Source organism: Phoxinus phoxinus, assembly GCF_949152265.1.
Source record: "Phoxinus phoxinus genome assembly, chromosome: 17".
NCBI classification, from domain to species: domain Eukaryota; kingdom Metazoa; phylum Chordata; class Actinopteri; order Cypriniformes; family Leuciscidae; genus Phoxinus; species Phoxinus phoxinus.
In genome coordinates, this window is record NC_136892.1 from 5886987 (window position 1) to 5907660 (window position 20674).

General features: G+C 42.5%; 1 protein-coding gene across 1 annotated transcript; it reads left to right on the forward strand.

Moving 5' to 3' along the window:
- Positions 1–1453: 1453 nt before the first annotated feature.
- Positions 1454–6738, forward strand: LOC306983974 (uncharacterized protein; the record flags this gene model as incomplete). The annotated part of the gene is made up of 3 exons (XM_079584904.1): positions 1454–2365; positions 2489–3954; positions 6328–6738. Exons 2-3 carry the CDS (start codon positions 2797–2799, stop codon positions 6736–6738), a joined length of 1569 nt encoding a protein of 522 aa, XP_079441030.1. The 5' UTR covers positions 1454–2365; positions 2489–2796.
- Positions 6739–20674: the final 13936 nt, after the last annotated feature.

Genomic DNA, 20674 nt, shown 5'->3' on the forward strand with positions numbered 1-20674 from the left:
ATGAGATAAGTCGCAAACGCGAACTCACTCCTAACTGACCAGGCAAAAAGCCCAAGTCAGTAACGTTACACTTTAACAAGTCGTTAAAATATGCCTAGACAATTTTAGCACTGTTAAATGCTAACTGAAGTATTTTAATATTACTAATGTGCTGTTAAGAGATAAATAAATATCTCTGCAGTCGATACATTTCTAATATTTGTTGAAATCGCTGTGAACGAATAATTCTCACGTGCGTATTACCGGTATTAATAAATATGTTTCTAAGCGAGATTCCTTCCAAACATATTAGGCCTTGCATGCAAATGTCGTTATTGAATTCGTGGTAAACCCAGTGATATTCAACAAAACGAAAACTCCTGGTTAAACGTTGACTTAGCTAATCAATCGAAAACCTAATATATTAATCCTAAGTGCTATTTGGATAAATATCTATGGGAGTCTAGCAACAGACGATAAATTCCTGTCGCCCACAATTGTGTTTTGCAGCGAAGAAACCCTGCTTCACGCTCTTGTGCAGTATTATAGCACTCGAAAGATCAGCAGAGATCTTTGTTCCTTTGTGATTTTTATTGCAGAAAATCAGCGCGTGACCGAGCTGAACGCTCTGAGCGCTCGAGTCACATTTAACATTGGTTGTAATTCCGCGGACTAAACACCAGAGGTCCTTTAGGTGTTCAAAAAGTCTCAAAATAAGCGCCCCAACGACGTCACCCTGCGTGAGCACCGCCTCCCACTGACGTCAGCCTGCATATGCGCAACTACGCCATCTCGTGGCCGTTTCAGACAATGCTCTCGTACTGCTAAATTCCAAATTCAAGTGTCATAATGAATGGTGAATTAGCTTGTCTAAAATTCTCAATAATTATTGGCATTTCCAGCTTTGCTCGTGCGAATATTATTTTGTGTTAGACAATTTTCCTGCTTGTGACTGGTACATTTACTTTGAGTTTGGTTCAAACAAGAGTTGAATTAAAACTTAAATTAAATCCCAGCCCAGCCATTGAGAGCCCAGTTAGAGGGAAGTCCGCCACCCAGTGGCCGCCTCCCGCTAAAGCGGTTCATTCAACTCGCTTTTCTCTTTCCAATTCTGTGTGAATTGCTTTATTTCTGTTTTCTCGTCTGATTATTTTATAATAATTACTGATACTTTAATGCATCTTAATTATTGTACAATATCATTCTGATTTCTCAATCCCCTTACACGCTTATCTAAATTCGAGTGAAACCAGATTTAAATTTTGGATTTAAATTGTGTTTGGCTGTCAGCCACTGTCATCCACTAGAAGGAAACAGCGCCACCGCGTGGCCTTGTGGATACTAAGTCGGTGCCACTCTTTTCCTCCCTTCACTCTTTGAAGTGTGTACTTATTTCGTATTTCCCTTCTGATTATTTCATAATAATTACTGATACTTCAATGTTATCTGGATTATTATAAAATATCATCCTGACTTTTCATTATTTTATTTTATTAATTTTTTTTTATTATTAATTTTTTTTTTTTCTCAAAAAAAAAAATTTATCATTACTTTTTATTCCTAATTTTCTTATCTCTCTTTTAGGTTAGGTTATTCTGATAATCACCAACATTATCATAATTCCCTTTTTGTTTTATCATTATTTCAAAGCCTTTGCCTTTATTTCTACATACATAATTACTAAACTTGGTTAAACAAGAAAGCCTTAATTGACTTTAACTTTCACCTGTTTACCCCTTTTTGTGTGTTTATGTGTAGTTCTCCCTAGGGCGCTGTGGTGATTTGACGGTCATCTCTGGTTGGTTTCCGGCGAGCGGGGTCACCTGGTCGTTCACTACCGACACTAGCCGTGAGTGAACCTCGGACGCTTCTGTCTCTTACCATTGGGGCGGCACGCAACTGCTACATCAGCAATTTAGCACTCCAAGGGTAAAGTCAACCACGCCAGCTGACACACAAGGCAATTTCGGGACAATTACCTGAACCAGGGCCTGCTGCAGGGGCAGGGTTCCGGGGAAAACCCAATTTTGTCGTGCTGTCTGGCGGTTGACACCTTGGTGTTGCCAGGTTGTGTTTAAGGTCGCAAGTTGTTTGAGAAGGTCGTACACAGAGTAACAGAAGGCCCGGGTCCACTGCGGTCGAGTGTTTGGGACCGTCAAGAAGGTTGACCGCGCCGCTGGCTCCCACCTGAGTGACCTCATTTCACCCCAGGCAGACTAAATAAGGTAAAACCCATACACTTAGTATAAGCCACAGAATATTAGATATTCCCCGGTCATTTAAGTGTTTGGCCCCTATCTTTTTCTCCAAGCCTCACCATCTTCCTAGGTTTTCTACCCCGATAGCCCCCACTCACCTGTAGGCCCTATCGTGAACTCTGGCAATGGTAATAGGCTTAGGCCTCCTTATTCTCTCTGACACATACCGTGTTACTATTGTTTGATTTGATTTCACTTTGATCTGTCCTATCCTTTGTTCTGTTGTGATTTGTTTCTTTCATTTCACCTAGAAACAGTAACCTGAGAGAGCCATCAAGGAAACTAAGTAGTGGAGTGACCACCAGCAGCCGGGGCCACCACGTGACCCGCCAGGCTACTGCTCGTCACAACCCCTAGTGCAGGTCCTCAGACGACCCAAGTTAATTGGCTCCGTGAACTGTCTAACTGTTGACATCAGTTAGCCCCAAAATTCTCATAAACGGCATAGCCGTATGATCATAGCTCGTTAACCTTAAAACGAACTTGCATTGGTCTCTTTGTGTGTGTGTGTTCTGTGTTCTCTCTCGCCTACAGTGTGCCAAGGTCACGGCCGTCCAGTATGGCTGCCCAGTGGGACGAACTCGAGTTGTGGTTGAGAGCCATGACGACCGACTTCCTGCCCGGAGACGCCGCTGACACAGAGCCCCGGAGCCGAGAACAGCTGGACACCGACCTGGTCGAACTGATGACCCACGATCCGACACAGAGCTACAGCTACAAGGACTGGGCCAAAATCGTCGGAAGCCTCGCACACAAACTCGTCGCCCAGGCACGGCTCAGCGAAAGGAGCCACATCAACCTGGAGCAGGAAGCAGCAGCGCTAAAGCTTCAAGCAGAGGAGGCCCGGAGGAACCAGGCCCACACCCAAAGTCATCTTGACCAGCTTCTTCTCCAGACCGTGAAAGAGAACGCCACAGATCCAGAGCTACAGAAAGAAGTAGAAAGACTTCGAAAGGCCCTGCAAGATCTTCGCCTCGACACAGACCAAAGAGAACAGTCGGAGAAAGAAACCCGTAAAGATCTCGACGAAAGACTCCAACAAAGTGACGCTCTCCTCGAGAGAGCAAAGACTGAACTAAGAGACAAAAACGCTAAAGCCACAGCCTGTGAAAAACACTTACAGGTGGCCAGAGCTGAAATCCATGAGCTTACTCTGCAGAGACATGATCTCAGAGACGAACTTGACATTGTTCACAGAGAACTGAGACATTCTTACAGACTTAATAGTGACCGGGTAGGGGAAACACACACCACAAAGTTTCCCCTGACCAGCCGGTACACACCAGCCAGCCAACAAAAACCCCTGTCAGCAGAAAGGGGGGGGCCCTCACAGAGAACACTCACCGCTAATCGCGGCACGGCTCCCAAAGCTGAAGGGGGCGGAGCTGAAAAGGGTCAGAATCCCCTCCAGACGGATTGGGCCCCCAGCAACAGCTCCTCCCCCACAGACTTTGACAAGTTGGCCAGAAACATCCCCACGTTCACTCCAAACCTTGCAGGAGGCCATGATGTACATGCTTACCTTCAAGACATTGACTTTCACCTGCAAACTGTCGCCAACGTGACAGCTTGGGACAAGTTTTACCTGCTCAGAATTACGTCTAGCCGTGAAGTGCGCAGCTTCCGAGACCGTCAACCAGAGACTGTCAAAAGGGACTACCAGCAGCTGCGACAAGCTTTGATCCGTGAATTCTCTGATCCAGAATCAGAACAAGGGGTCTTCACCGCCATGGACATCAAACAGGCCCGACCTGAACACCCACAGACCTACTACGGCCGACTCCGACACGCCTACTTCGGAGCACGAAACGTGCCCGGTATGGAAGAAGATGTCAACTTCAGGACGCTGTTCCTCCGAAATCTGCATCCCACAGTGAGTCACCACTTAGGCGTTCTGGCCTGTCCACGTAGCATGTCCACCCAACAGCTACGAGACTTGGTCCACAAAGCTTACACCAAGCAAAAGACTATTTCGAAAAAGACTGTAAAAGACCCCACAATCGACTCTGTCTCTGAGCACTGCTCAGAGCTAGACACAGAGGGTGCCCAACAGCACCACAGTCACAGACTTTACCACAGAGAGTCAAGACCGTTCCAAGCCAGCAAAGGGCAGCACAACCGTGACGGTGCTCATCCAAAGCATCGGAGCGAGCGCTCTAAGAGGTTCTGGGACCAGCATCACCCGCCGTCCAGAACTCCAAGCCCAGAAAGCCGGCCCTGGAACCCCTCTCGACATGCTACTGGTAAGCCCAAGCCTCATCGCACACCAGAAAAACACAGTGCAGCCACGTCGGAGACAGCAGAGATCGTGAGGATGCTGAAAGAGTTTCTTCACAAGAAACATCGCAAGAGAGACAAGGACGAACCAGACATCTTATGTCTAAGCATAAGAACTGAAACCAACACCCTGTCTGACTGCCATCTGCCTGAGCCAAGCACCACGAACACTGCTCGTCCCCCACAGACTACAGAGCTAGCTGTCACACCACAAAGTGACAGCTCCGCTCCAGCACCACAGCTGACAGCTGCACACACTACACGAAACAGCACAACACATCACACCTGGGACCAACATCACAAAGTCCCAGGAAGTGCTGTTCCGGCTAGCTGCCCCCGCAGCAAGCCACACGTCCCTCCCGGGGACAACCCACCAGACATTGTTATCAAATCGCAACCCATGAACTTTGCTGTTACATCACCAAATAGCAGCTCCACTCACTCACTCATTGTTGCATCACAAACTGACAACACCTACCATTCACTCCGGCTGACAACAACAGCCCCGGTGCCACAGTTTCTGGGAAACCTTCTTGAAAGGGGGGTGACCAGGAAACCCTACCTAGCCTGCACTTTGGAGAAGGAAGTGAAACTTGAAGCCTTGATAGACACAGGAGCAGACCTCACTGTGATCTCATCTCAACTTTTCAAAAGACTCAAAGTCGAAGCTAAGAGGCAGAATCGAACTTTTGAATCCCACACTTGTGAGCTAAATGTGCATTCATACAGCCAAAATAGCATCCGGCTCGAACAGCTAACTCTAATCCACCTGTCAATAGGTTTTATGTCGCTGACTCACCCTGTGTACGTTTCACCAATGAACACTCATCCACTCATCATTGGCAAAGACCTGCTGGATCGTTTCGAGCCCTTACTGGACTTCAAAAAGCGAACTCTTTGGGCCCAAGTGCCAGAACCTCTCCCCATCCAGTCACACAGGCCACCCGAGCCAGACTGTCAGATCACAGAGGTCACGAGACTTTCCACAGAGCCAGACTGTCAGGTCACACAGTTCATGGGAACTCCCACAGCCAGTCACAACGACACAGACTTAGCAACAGGTCAAGTTTCAAGTTCGCTACCCTGCACCTTCCAGCCCACAAAAGACTTTAACAAATGCTGCGCCAAGGTCAAGACTGACCTGCAGCCACATGACCAAACTCATGCCCGCGCCAAGCCTGGCGCACTAAACGGAAAGCGGTGGTCACACCCGACCCACCCACCCGCCCTCACAGTTGCAGCGACTACACACTGCATAAGACTTTTACAGGCTACACGGCCTAACACTGTCCCGCTTACGCGGGCTCCGCTGTCTGCAACACCCAACATAGCGGACATGCGGGCTTCTGACACCACAACAAAGACTTTGCGTTGCCACCACTTATACCCCTCCTGCCACCCTTGCACGCCGTCTAAACTCACTGACAGCCAGTGCCTCAAACCGCTGCATGACATGCACACGCTGCATGCAGACAACATTACGTGTTCTGCACCTGTTGACATCACAGCGCAAAAGCTTGTGGTGAACAGTTGCAAAAGGGGGATCATGCCAATGTTTATCTATGATGCATCATGTGCGGCACAACACAGCACCAGAGTCACTGACGAGACATTGAAGCAAGCGACAGGCTGGCAGAAAGATGTGACAAAACATGGGCCAAGGCGAGCTAAACCTAGCTGCCACCCACAAAGCAAAAGAACTGCCCTGTCCAACCAAAGACAACCCTCGTTTGCCTCTTCCTTCCCTTTCTCTCTCTCTCTCCCTGTCATCTGTACCAGGTTGCTGCTGTGGGTCGTCATGCTGTGCTGTCAGCCATCCAGAGGACAGCTGCCACCGAGAGAACAACTGAGACTCCTGATCACCGACTGCGGAACCTACACTCAGCCAGTGTATGGTCGACTCATCCAGTCCCGCCCGGTCTACAGAGCACACTACCCCAGCACCGCAGCCCCATACATCTGGGCAAGTGCCCAACGGACAGAGGACGCCCTCGCTCATGCCAAGGCCAAGGTCGAACACATGCTCAACCAACTTGAGAAAGTGACTGTTACACAATCAGGACTCCTAAGCACCAACCACCGCTCCAAACGGTTCCTGGGAGAGTTGCTCGGAGCCGTAGCTGCCGACAGAACTCTGTTTAACATTGGTACGTCCAGTATCAACACAGCAAACCACCTGTCATCCATTGTGCTAAGTTGTTGTTCGATGAAGTCCATCCTCTGACTTAATCGAACAAAAAGGGGGAATATGTAGCAACAATGACTCTCTAAAACACTTCATTCGTTGTGTGAACAAACAAGAGGTCTCTGTCTCTTTCTCCATTACACACACACAAAGAGACACGTAACACGACACCCCAAAAATTCCAAGGAACACACGTGACAGAACACCCACGTCTCCAGAGAGATACGCACACACACACAAGAGACTTTTCTTCAAACGAATCATATTTAAAACATTACCAAATGTATTATGTGTTGCCATTTATATGTCATGACAGTTTGGGATTTAATGTAAGTTTTAATGTGTATTAATCAAAATCTAAATGCTTCTAATCTGTATATCTTATGTAACTTCGTTATCATATAATCCAACCTGAATGTGTTTGATACCATTTTAAATCTTGAGACCTAACGGAGTTGAATCTCGATAATAGACTGCAATGATATGATTATTACTAGATGAATCCCTTTTAGTCATAGAAATGACTAAGGCAAAGCTCTGTCATAAACTACACAGACTGGGGTCTTCTGGCAGGACAAAGAAGATTCTCCCGCTCCCAGATCACTGAAGGTGATTGGACAACGCGCCGAACGAAGGAGTGACCCATACAGTCTTTAAAGGAAAGAGCAAAGCTCTTCCTGCTCTCTTGCTCTCTCGTCCCCTGCTCCCTCGTCTGCTCATCATGTGAAGTCCGCGATCGGACTCCTCTGGAGTCCGTCCTTTTTATTTCCTTTATAAAGTTTCTTTTGTTTCATTTTCAAATTCTCCTTTGTCGAACGAACGAAGCCTGAATTCCTTCAGCAACTTCACTTGCAACCAGCTTTCGAAGCTCCCGCGGAAACGTGCTCTGGCAACGAGCACGCGCCCTGCTTTCGAAGCTTCACGGAGAACGCGCCTCAGTCCGAGAACACGCGCAGGCTGGACACAGCTCGTGCACGCAAACGAACCTTTTGCAAGTATCAAGCTCTACGAGCTTTAATGTTTTAAGGGGTTTGATTGATGTCTCTCTCAAGGGTCTGTGATGTTTGCTGTTCTATGGTCACACGTGACCATTCTCTCTCTCTCTCTCATCCTCTCTTTATCTCTCTCTCTCTGTCCCGCAATCAAATCGAGCGCGGGCCCCAGAGCGCCCCTCCCCAACTCTCTATAACTCTCCTTCTCTCATCAGCTGTTACCTGTTTTTGTCTTGTCTGTTTAATGTAAGTAACTGTACATAGACGTATAAAACCTATAATCACTATGTGTAATCCGTTATACTCTGTAGTTTGCATTTATTAAAACAATATATTCAACTGTTTCCCGGAAATGCTTGTAAAACGAGTCAATGAGATAAGATCCAAGAGCTGCCAGCGCGCTCAATATTAACTACATTAAGTAGTTTAATTTTATAAACACAGGAAAATTAATATTCAAGGCCAGAAGGTTAATATTTCTTGGAGTTTATAAGAAAGGATAGCTTTATTGAGAAATTAATCACTTAATCTGACAGTTGGTCGCTGGACGAACGACGATTTGATAATTACATTAATTTCCCTTAAAGATTATCTCATAATCGAAGTTAAGTAAGATTATTGATATATGAATGAGGAATTATAATTCGTTGTGATTGATTATTCATGTATTCATATAATCCACTTTCAATTTCGATAATTTAATGTAAAGTAATATGCAGAATATTAATCATATTCATGATTAGTTATTAAAATTCCCTATAGATCATTTGAGCTAATCCATACGGACCAAGAGTCCGAGGCATAAGGTCTACAAGATCTTATCATTGCAACGCAGTTTCTGCACTCTCTCTGCTTTCACCAATGCAAGCACGATGATGTAAATACAGTAAGAGCTTCATGTGCAGTGTAACGTGCGTCATTGATTTCATAACGAGTTTGGCAAGTGTCCAGATAAACTCGATCGCGCTGTGTCCATGAGAAAATGAGCTAGGAAGTAGGAACGCGTGCGCGCGATTCCTACAAAGATTGTTCTTTGATCGCTTTCTGTAGGCTATATAATTTATTCACAATTTAAATACGATTATTTTCATCCTACTAAAAGAAACGATGTGAAGTTGATATTTTAGTCACTGCTTGACTTACTGAGGCATAAACAGCAGTATTGAACGATTTGAGAGAAATATTACCTGTCTGAACTTGAACAATTACACATCAGAAAGTGTTGCTTGGTAACGTTAGCTCGATCGATTTATTTTCAGACGTTCGTCGAGGCCAGCTCTGTATTGGCCCAAGTTGAGGAAACAGTCGTCGGTGAAATGTATGCCGCAGACATGCAAAACTTTAGGGAGTTGTGTCGGCGCATTTCCAGAGAAAAGGAAATTAATCCACTGGTTCTTCTGGGGCTTGGATGAAGGAACTAAAAAAAGGCTTCGGTCGGTGTTCATTTTTACATCCAATTATTGAGCAATTATTATGCTTCGCTCGCACAAAAGCCATGATATCTCCCGTGGACAAACTAAAATCGCGCGCACGCGTTCCTACTTCCTAGCTCATTTTCTCATGGACTGGAAATATTCTCTGGGTGGGAAAAGCAGAGAAAGGGGAGGTAACATTTCCTCCTTATGACGTCATAAGGAGGAGATTCAAGATCAGCCCGATTGAGCTTCCACTTTTTTGCTATCAGAGAAAGATAGCAAAAGCTCGATTTACACCGATTGAAATTTCTAGAAACTTGGGGACCATATACAGGCTAGGGGAACTCATATTAATGTTAAAAAACCTCAAAAAGTGAAAATTTCATGTCATGGGACCTTTAATGAGAGTCTGACAGAAGGCTCTTTGCCTTTGAGTTGCAGAAGAGCTGTTATAACACTGCTTCCTAAGAAGGGCAATCTACAGGAGATCAAGAACTGGCGTCCTATAAGCTTGTTATGTTCTGATATGAAGATTCTGTTCTAAGGCCTTGGCTAACAGACTGAGAGAAGTAATGGACCAAGTTGTTCATTTGGATCACACGTATTGTGTGCCAGGTAAATACATTTTAGACAATGTTCATCTAATAAGAGATGTTTCTGTTTTTTTGGGGCTGGATTTAGGACTTATCTCAATTGACCAGGAAAAAGCTTTTGACAGAATTGAACATCAATATCTGTGGAAGACTTTAGAGTCTTTTGGTTTTGGATTAAAATTTGTTAAAATGATTCGAGTGTTGTACCAGAACATTGAAAGCATGCTGAAAGTTCACATATTTGGAAGTATACCTTGGAGATGAAGTTGTACAACAGAAAAATTGGCATGGAATTGTGGAAAAGATAGAGGGCAGACTTAAAAAATGGAAATGGATCCATCCACAAATGTCCTTTCGAGGAAGAGGGCTAGTAATGAATAATTTAGTAGCCTCAACATTGTGGCATAAGTTGTCCTGTGTAGACCCATCTGTTGGCCTTTTGCCAAAACTACAGACAATTCAGGTTAAAAAAAATGTTGGACAAACTACACTGGATTCCTCAAAGTGTGCTCTATTTGCCCAGAGAGGAGGGTGGACAGGGCCTGGTACACTTGCAAAGTTGGCTAGCAACCTTCCGCTTACAATTTGTTCAAACGTTTTTGAAGGGGTCTGCGGATGTGGTGTTGGAGAATGATGGCCAAAACAATCCTACAGTACAAAGAGTAGAAGGTCTCGGCATGGATGCTGCACTTTTTTTAATGGACCACAAGAACATTTGCCTTAATGGATAACCACCTTTTTATCGTGGACTTCATAAAGTTTGGGGACATTTTGTCATTCATAGACTGGAGAAAACCGACTCTTTTATTCTGGTTGCTTGAAGAACCCCTGGTTAAAGGAGCAAGGCTTGATGTAACAGGCGAGAGCATGATGGGTCTTAGCTGGATACTTTGCACCTCCAAAAATATTCAATTGAAGTATATAGTTGATGTGGCCGGGCCTGAACTGAATGATATTAATGCAGTGGCTACTTTGCCAGAGATCAACTCGCCAAACAGCAAAAATAATTTAACTTTGGAAGGAAAAATTGACAGATGATCTAAAGTTGTTAAAAGGACTTGAAGATCGGTCTATAAGTTTGGATGAGACTTATTCCTTTCCAAAACTTGGTCTTACACCAGATTTTAAAGATGCAACAGGTCCTTTATTGGATTTGAAAGGTTTAACGGATTTGGACTTGACCATGTTGGGGGGAAAATTGATGTACAAATGTTTTGTGAAAGTGTATAACAAAACAATGTTAGACAAAAGAACTGATAAAGTGTGGAGAAGTAAACTTGCAATAGATGATGAAGTAAAACCAGTGTGGAGGGTGCTGTATAAAGCACCAATGATCAAACGTGTTGGTGATTTACAGTGAATAATTTTACATGGTGTAGTAAATGCTTTTATATCTGTTAGCAATCCTAATGTTGATAATAAGTGTATTTTTTGTGAACACAGAGAGACTGTATTTCATTACTATTCAGAATGTGAAAGATGGATGCCATTGTTCGACATATTAAGCCATTTTTTTTTTATGTGGAGAGGTATATACTCAAAGTGCTTTTATTTTGGGAGCTGGCTATAGGCAGAATCAAAAGATAAAATGGCAGTTGATACATTTTTTTGGTAGGTCAAGCTAATCTTGCCATACTTATTACAAGGAGAAATACAATTGAGAATACACATGGTCAGAAGCTTTTGCCAGTTTTCAAAGATTTTGTAAAGTCTAGAATCATGATAGATTTTAGGTATTACAGAGCAATGAATGATGTGGGAACTTTTGTACAGCAGTGGTGTTATAATGATGCTATCTGTACAGTGGAGGAGGGAGAGTTGTGTTTTGATAATCTGTGGTGTTAAATCTTTGATGAATTTAAATCTCTTTTAAAAACTACTTAATTTGTACTTAATTTGATGGGACAAGTAAACAAAAAAAACAATATATGCTAATGTTAAAAAATAAACTGAAAGAACTACTGCATCTCTAGACATTTTTAAAACCCAAAATGGTTGAATACATCCATCTTGATACATAGGATAAACAGCATGGGCTGACACAAAAACACTTTTATTGTGAATGCCTCAAAATGTTTGTAGAAGAATATCTACTTCATATTCAAGAGCTTCATACTGTGCTCTTAAGTGTCTTGATACTCTCTGTTATTGACTGAGAATCCAATTAAAATTCAAACAAATACGAATCGATTCAGACCGTTTTGCAAACAAAAACTCAACCAACTCCAAATTATTAATTCAAGAATGATTAGAATAGCTGGTTCAGTCGACAAAAACGTTTCTCGGGTCAGTCAGGCCATGTGTATGTATATGACATATTAAGATCTTGACTTTGATAGGAAGTCACACAGTTTTGGAAAGAAAGGAGGGTAAATAATGTCATAATTTAAAAAAAATTGAAGGTAGGAAGTTCTAGGAACAGAATTTTTCCTTCCAACAATCTACATTTACTGTATGTAGGCCTCCCATTTTGTAGCTACACCAGATAAATCCCTGTCCTCATTAAAGTGTTTTTGAATAAATGTGTCCTCCTCCTGTAAGGTCTTTTGTTAACGACCAATGATTCATGTGCTGCATTTTCATGGACGTGGAGACTAACACAGGGACCCAGAGGCAATTATCGGACTCCCCCGGTGAGACGGAGGCATGTTGGACAACTGAAAGTAGAATTCCCATGTTGCTGGAAATGTAGGATATGATACTTTCTATAAAAATGTGTTAAATGGGTGTAAGTGTTAGACATTAAAAAGCAATAAGAAATCCAATGCATTGATAGAAAGTCTGGAGCTTATTGATGCATATTTATTTTGTGAAGCAGACTGTGTACACATTTACTTTTTTCTGACAATATCAAAACAACAACCTTTATGTGACATTCTTGTAATGAAAAAGCTCATGCAAATGCTATATGCATGACAGGCTATACGTGTTTAGTGACTTGCTTGAAAGATTTTAACAACATGAGCATTTACAACGAATAAATATATCTGGGCTTCATTCAGCTATTTCACAATTATTTTTAATAATTGCTCATGCATAAATGGAAGAATCCACAGCCTTCTGCACAGATCTTTGTAAGGCTACAAAACATAACAGATATAGCAATATAGTTTACATTTTTCAACAATATAAACAATCAAACAGTTAAGATTTGTGATATAGTATTTTTTTATATATATACTGCAAGTTGGATATCTATATTCAACTTATAGTTTATATTTTATAACAATATAAATAATCACACAGCTGGGATTTGCAATATAGTATATACTTTACATGAATACTGTATGTATGCAGGGAAATATGGATGTATCCAACTTTTAATATATCGCTAGGAGATAATATAGTTAATTTTGCAACAATATAAACAATCAAGCAGTTGAGATTTGCTTTATGGTAAATGTCATAACCAATCTTGGCTTTATTGCAGAGTGGCCAGATGGAAACATTTCCTCAGTGCAAGACACATGAAAGCCCGCTTGAAATTTGCTAAATCGGACCAAAAGGGCAATATTCTCTGGAAGAGGATATTGAGAAGATTGAACTGTTTGGCCTCAATTCCAAGAGTCATGTCTGGAGGAAACCAGTCACAACTCATCACCTGTGCAATTCCATCAAAATGGTGGAGCATGGTCCTGGTATTATCATGCTGTGGGAGTGTTTTTCACAGGCAAGGACAGGGGGAATTACACTTTATTTTGATAGTCCACTTTAGACATTCTTTTAACTATAAGTTACTTTTCAACTACATGTCAAGTAACTCTCATTAGAGTATTATTAGACTGTGGCAGACTGTCAGTAGACTGTTAGGTTAGGGTTAGGTGTTCGGGTTTGGGTTAGGAGAATAATTTGACTTGTAGTTGCCAAGTTACTTAGGCTATATACAATCAGTAGAATACCTGTTGGAGGACCAACAAAATAAAGTGTTAGCAGATATTACAGCCGACTAAAACTCTAATGACAGTTAGTTGACATGTAGCTGCAAAGTTACTTATAGTTAGTAGAATGTCTAAAGTAGACTATCAAAATAAAGTGTTACCAAAATACCACAACAGCCTTATTCATAAGTGACGCAGATAATATGTTTTTATGACCAATCTGATCCCCAACTACTACAAGCACATCCTCCACTGTGACATTGTCTTCAGGAACACACCTGGAACCATTACGAAGTGATAGTGTCTCGACGAGAGACTCCATCCTACCACACAAACTTTGAAAAAAGGGTAAAAAAATAAAGGTTTGGAAAGCTCTCACCACCACCACTCTCACCCGACTCCCAGCATGCATCAGAGAGAGAGAGAGAGAGAGAGAGAGAGAAAGAGAGAGAGAGAGAGAGAGAGAGAGCAAGAGAGAGAGGGAGAGGGAGAGAGAGAGAGATAGCTCTTCTAAAAGGAGTTTCTTCCAAGCCCCTAAGAGTTTCATTGTCTCCAGAAAAAACTTTTAATTCTTACTGAGCAGGAGGGAATTGTAAATGGGCACTCTTCTGATTCATTGTGATTAGCTGATGTGGTCAGAGGTGGCCGCAATACTACACCCCTTTGGTGTGAGGGTTATTTGCATAATTCAATCACAATTAGAACAGTGTCTTAAAAAGTTTTTGAATAACTATGATTGAATTAACTCACTTTTAAAAACCACGGATGATATGTGATGATATCAGATGATATGTACGCATGTGAAGTTCTTGTTCTATCTCGTTCATTAAAATTAACGAATCTTTTTTCGAGTCATTTCGTTCATTTAAAGCAGCTCTAGGTAACTTTTCAACCTTGATAATATATTTCCAAGTCTCTTGTGATGGTACATCGACTTACAATAGGTTGAATGACACGTCTGCCATAGCCTGACGGGGTCTGTAGCGTTTTTAATCGTACGTTTAAACTTCGGGTTTCGGGTAGTAACCGGCAAACAAAGAGAACTACAAAATTTGACTGCTTTACGGCATATACGTCACTTCCACCACCACCCCCACTTCCTTAAAATCGGACGTGCGAGCCAAACTAGCGTTTGTTTGCCAAATGTTATAGTCATGGACGAAGCAGCACAGAAAAGCAAGAAAGCAAAGGTTTTGTCGGAGGAAAGCAAAAAGAGGAAACGAGAAAGTGATCGCATTAAAGGCAGAACGAGGATCAACATTGGGCCAGCGTTTCCTCGCTGGCGTGAGCTGAAGGAGGAGGACGGAGGAGGAGTGCCCGTCCCGGTTCTCCAGGGATTGTTCTCTTTTTTGAGCAACAGAACAAAAAAAAACTTTTTTTTGTGAAAATGTACTTCTAAAGTAGAATTTCCTGGTTTCAAATTAAACCGTTTCCGTCTACAGTTACTGTGTTTTCTTCATAGTTGTGTACAGTACATCCAATCCTGTGTCCGTAAACGGGTAAAAACCATAGACAGTATATAAGATGGACACAGCGACCCCATAGACTTCAACGGAGAAAAGTGAAGCCCATTTGAAGCACTCACTTCCTGATCGCCAGGCGAACTGCGCAGGCTCAAACTGAGCTTGAACACGTGAGCAACGTGTCTGACAGCTGTCAGTCTTCTAGTAGCTGTGCGGAGAGAAATCTGAATCATTCCCTTCCGAATCTCGCAGAGACGGAGAGCGTGAGCATTAGCTGTCCACGAGCTAGCAGTAGGATCAACTTTATCACTCTCTGTGGGCTACTCCCTTCACTTTATTGGACTTTATGCCTCCACGTCCCCCCGATTACCTGCGAGCTTCTCCGCCGGTCTATACGGTAATTTCTCTACAGTGCGACAGAGAGTCGCGTGAGTTATGACGCAATCGTTAGCCTATTTTTACAAAAACGGCTTCTACGGGGCCATAACGTAAGGTACAAGATAATGGAGCCCTTTATACATTGTCGAGTTTCTTTAGAAATAAATAATGGACAAATGGAGTCTTTGGACGCCTCAGATGTGAAGTTATTAGCTGTCAAAGTGACGCAAAAATGAATGGGAGTCAATGAATGCTAACAGCAGGTGAAGTTCTGCTACAATGGCGGCGCCCGCGGAGGCTTCAGTTTCCGGCGGATGGATTACCCCCTTGGTAAAAACCATGGTAAAAACGGATAAAACAGTGGATTGGCAAATGCCAGGCGTTTACTTTTATTTGATTGGAAGCTCAACTTATCGCCTAGCAACTGCCTGTGCTGTCGGTCGCAGTCGCGCGCGCATCAACACATCAACACACATCCAGGATGAAACAGCGTGAGTTTAGTTGCTAGCTATCTTTTTAAAAAACTGTCTATTTACATCTATTGTGTAAAATGGGGGGAGAGACGGACGAGGAGGATAACACAACAAAATCGGATGAGCCACCAGTGTCAAAGAAAATACTATTTACAACCTACAACTGACCCCAATAAATAATAATAATCTGAGTGTCCCGGTTTTTTACAAATCAAAGGTGGCAACCCTACGCCCGACCGATGCGGATGCGGTGCGGTGTGTACAAGTTTGGTAGAGGCTACATTCTTGCAAGTAAATATATAAGATGTACAAAATCATATTTTAGGATACCTAACATGTCTGTGATATTTGTTTATTTGTCTTGCCTCAAGCTATAATGCAAATCGATTTGTAAAATTTGCAGATTCATCTATGGTAGCTTGATATTATAATATTGACGATATATGGTTATTATATCTACCACTCAAACATTGCATTGAAGTAGCATATAGATTCAGTAAAACGGTAACCAATAGTCTAGGCTACTATAATGACGCTGGCTTGTAAACGTGAGCATCGCGATCATTTGTCGTTTGAAAAAAATAAAACCCATGAAATTATATTCATATCATGACATGCTGAAATATATGCCACTGTACCTGGATGAAGACATTTCACACGCGACGCAAGCAGAACACCTGCATGTGAACTCCTCCTACAGTGTTCAGGGCTATCATGGTTGTCAACAAATGCACGTGCATGTAGGATGACAGAGTTTACGACAGTAGTAGAGGACAATACTGTTTCCCAACTCTAGGGGGACCCCGAGAGCAAAAGTTACCTGGTGTTACTTTAAGGGGCTTTAAATGTTATACTTTTAACAGGCAAATTCCCCGAACACATGCACCTACGCAATCTTGATCATATTCTGAATTAAGAAATCATTATAATACAGTCAAAAATAATTTACAAGGAACATACATAATTACTTTACCTTCCGAGTCTTTCGTTCATTTGTTACGTGACAGACGCAATGAACGGATCATTGATTAACGACAGATAGGCCGACATGTTCAGCTACAAGTGTATGCACTACTTCCTTTATGCAAGCACTATATAGGATAAATCACTATACAGGATTTAACCTATTATACTTTATCGACACAAATTGATAGGTCAAACAGCAAACATCCACCCACAAGTGGTCTATAAATAGGCTTGAGTTCACGTGAACAACGGTTAAATTACTCGTCGGTCTACAGAAGAATACGATAATTCCTCCGTTCAATTCAGCCTAATACATTGAGAGTCACGCAGACCTATAACAACCCAGCCACAAAACATTTTGGGAATAACATGCCTTACCTTAACCCAGAATCGATTTCAAGGACTTCAGAAGGTCTCGCAGAACAATGGCCTCGTTTATATATTTTTACATGAGTGGAATTTGCACCGCAGCGCCACCACACCTTGATGCTCATGACAAGAATAGCATGTATCTTTATTGAAGTGAATTACCGGTAGGTTTAAATCGCCGTCATGCATGAATTAATTATTTTTTTGCTATTTTACACATAATAATCCACGATGATCACATTACACAAAACTGAAATTGCACGTCAAAATACAAGGGAGTTCCTGTGATTGACGTAATCACACTCTGTGCCAATAAACCCCTTCCTCCTGTTCTCCACAAGAATTGGTGTTATCCGAAGGCAAAGGGCATCTGGGTTTGTTGTTCACAGAAGTCCGATCACATTAAGGTGAAACTCTTTCCATACGTGGAGTGGAAAGGTGTTGCCATTCTGTTCGCCTGCTGTTCAACTCTCCACAGTTTATCAGTGTTTTGTCAATACACATGGCTTTGCATGAAGAACATCCGGTATTCAGCACAATGTAGGACAGGTCGTGTAATGCGAGCCGCTTTGACCTCTCCTCTCTTTTTTGACCTTCGATCTGGTGCCCACAGAACTACTGCCCTCCCCTTTTATAATATTCATTGGCCTTACTTTCAGAGTGTTTGTTTTGTTTTGCACTGTTCTTATCTCCTTTTTTTATTATTATTCATCCTCACACATCTTCTTTGTCACACTGTTTCCCTCCTCTCCTCTTTTTTTTCCTTTTTCATCATCAGCTCCAGCTTGCTCTGAAGCCTTAATGATATTCTGAGAAAGATGCCCACTGGGCTTTATTTGTTTTTGTTCTTTGCTCTATTTTCCCTGGAACAAAACCACAATACTGATGCCAGACAGATGAATTTCTGTTATGCAGGTTACTCACACACATTCTTCATCTTTCCACACCTCATACCTTTTCCTGTGTTTTATGCGGTACATATTTCGGGCAGTTCCAGACGCAAGATGACCAATCATGGCGGTTTCTGTGGTCGTGGCTCCTAAATGGTGGTTCTACATTGTACAGTGAGAAAGCCTTGTACAGGTTCAGTTACCTGAACAACTCTGTTGGACTGTTGTTCACATTGTCGGTTCACAAGTCCCCATTAAATCAAAATGGACATTTTATGGCTTTTACTTTGAATATGTTAGCCTTACGGTTATCTATAAGCTAGTGTGTTCAAAAACAATGACAAAAATGGCATTTAGAAGATATAAGCACTCAAAACTTCATATCTCGCTTCCGCCATTATGAATCAATACTTTTGGTGATGCACTTCAGATTCTCATCAGATTTTTTGTCCAATCAAATGCTCTCTGAATCTTCCCGCTCCCTGCATTATAAATAGATGCTAAACCTGCGTCTAAAATTTGTCACTTGTCACTATTTTCTACATGGTGACTGGCTCATAGTGCACTATATAGGGGACAGGGAACAATTCAGATGATGTAAATACTGTATGCTTTCCATTGGATGAATGAAGTCTGGTTTCACGTTAGTGTCACGCGAACCACCGCAGCTCCCTTCCAGAGACACGATAGCACAAAGCGGATCAAATGATCGAGTCGGTGCAAACCAGAAAACCTATTGGACACACTTGAATTCTACACAGAATGCTATATTTTATAACAATACAGAGATTAGGAGGAGAAACGGTTAGAGATTAGGAGGAATCTGCGGCTTTACCAAGTTCAATGGTTCTGGCCGAGCTGTCCCTGTGATATAAACTAAACACTTCTATTTTAAAAAAGGGGAGGAGCTCTTTGATATGTCCTGCCCTGTCTTCCTGTTTCAGTGGAAATTACATCAACGCATTGAATAATTCTGCAAGTTTCAAGACACTTCAGTGGGCCTCAAGCATAATCGGTTAAAGAATGTACATGTATGCAAACTCAATATATGTGAAAAGCCCTAATGTACTATTGTAATATTGTAATTACATTGTGACAAAAATCATTTATGAAATCCGCTTCAGATGATGTGTCTAGTTGGTACATAATGTGACTAGATCCTGTTGCAAGTATCCATTTGAGGATGGGATAAATGTGGCCATAAAGGGATGCACATGGTGCACAGCATTCAAATGATGCTTGAATGGTATTAAGAGGGCTCGCGTGTGCCAAGACAACATTCTCCACGCCATTACACACCAGTACCAGCCTGTGGTGTTGACACAAGGGAATGGATCAATGGATTTTGGCTTTGTACACCAAATTCTGACCTTACCATCTGAGAAGAGGCAATCATTCTCCAATTTCAAACTATACCCAGTAGTCCAGTGATCCATGTTCTTGCTGTAGACCTACCACAGGGTCTAAGGTTGTTAAGTGATTATATGTCCTTCTGCTCACTGAATAAATATATACTTCGGTGCAACTTTTAAAGAACAACTCTTTAGAAAATGAACAAACGTCTAAAATGCTCAAACTTCTAACTATGCTTCTAACTAAAAATGCAAAAACTTTACCAAAAAAGTATTTCATAATGTCTACATGTGTATTTGAATGCACACTGAAGAGAAATGACTGTAGGACCCAGCGGAACAGCTAATTTGCTCCAAATCGAGCTATAAGGCCATCTAGAGGCTAGAGTCAAGGAATATCATGTTATATTATTATTTTCTCCACAAGAGGTCGGGAACTCCAAAGAGACCAATCACAAGCTCACAAAACACTGCCAGAATTTGCATATCCCGAGCAGTTTAAACTAGGGGAAGTTTGCACTGTCGAGCAACAGGGCAACAACAGTAATAAAAATCAACGCATAGCGGTGACAACTGCAAAACATATACAATAGCACATAGAACAACTCATGAGCAAAGCGCAGAGCAGCTCACACAATGCTATATAAAATCAACTCACCGAAAGCACCCGAGACGCTACAGAGGGCAAATCCAACTTGTAAAACCTGGCGAACGTGTTCTGAGAAGACCAGCCAGCTGCAAGACATAAATCCTGAATAGACATACCCTTAGTCCAGGCCCATGAGGAAGCGATCGCCCTGGTCGAATGGGCTTTCACGTTAAGGGGGCATTCCTGCCCCAGGCGATCATAAGCCAAAACAATAGCGTCCACAATCCAGTGAGCAAGCCTCTGTTTAGAGACCCCCCGTCCTTTGTTGCACCCACCAAAGCACACAAACAGCTGGTCGGATTGACAAAAAGCGGCCGACCGAGAAATGTATTCCCGGAGCGCTCTGACTGGGCAAATAGCACTTTGAGCATCCGAACCCTGAGAGGATGAAGGCTCAGCGGACAGGGCAGGCAGAGAAACGATCTGCGCTCTGAACGGGGTATTGAGCGACTTAGGAACGTAACCCGGCCTCGGTCTGAGAGTTACATTACAGTTTCCCGGTCCAAAGCGAATACAATCTTCACTTACAGAGAAAGCCTGTAAATCCCCAACCCGCT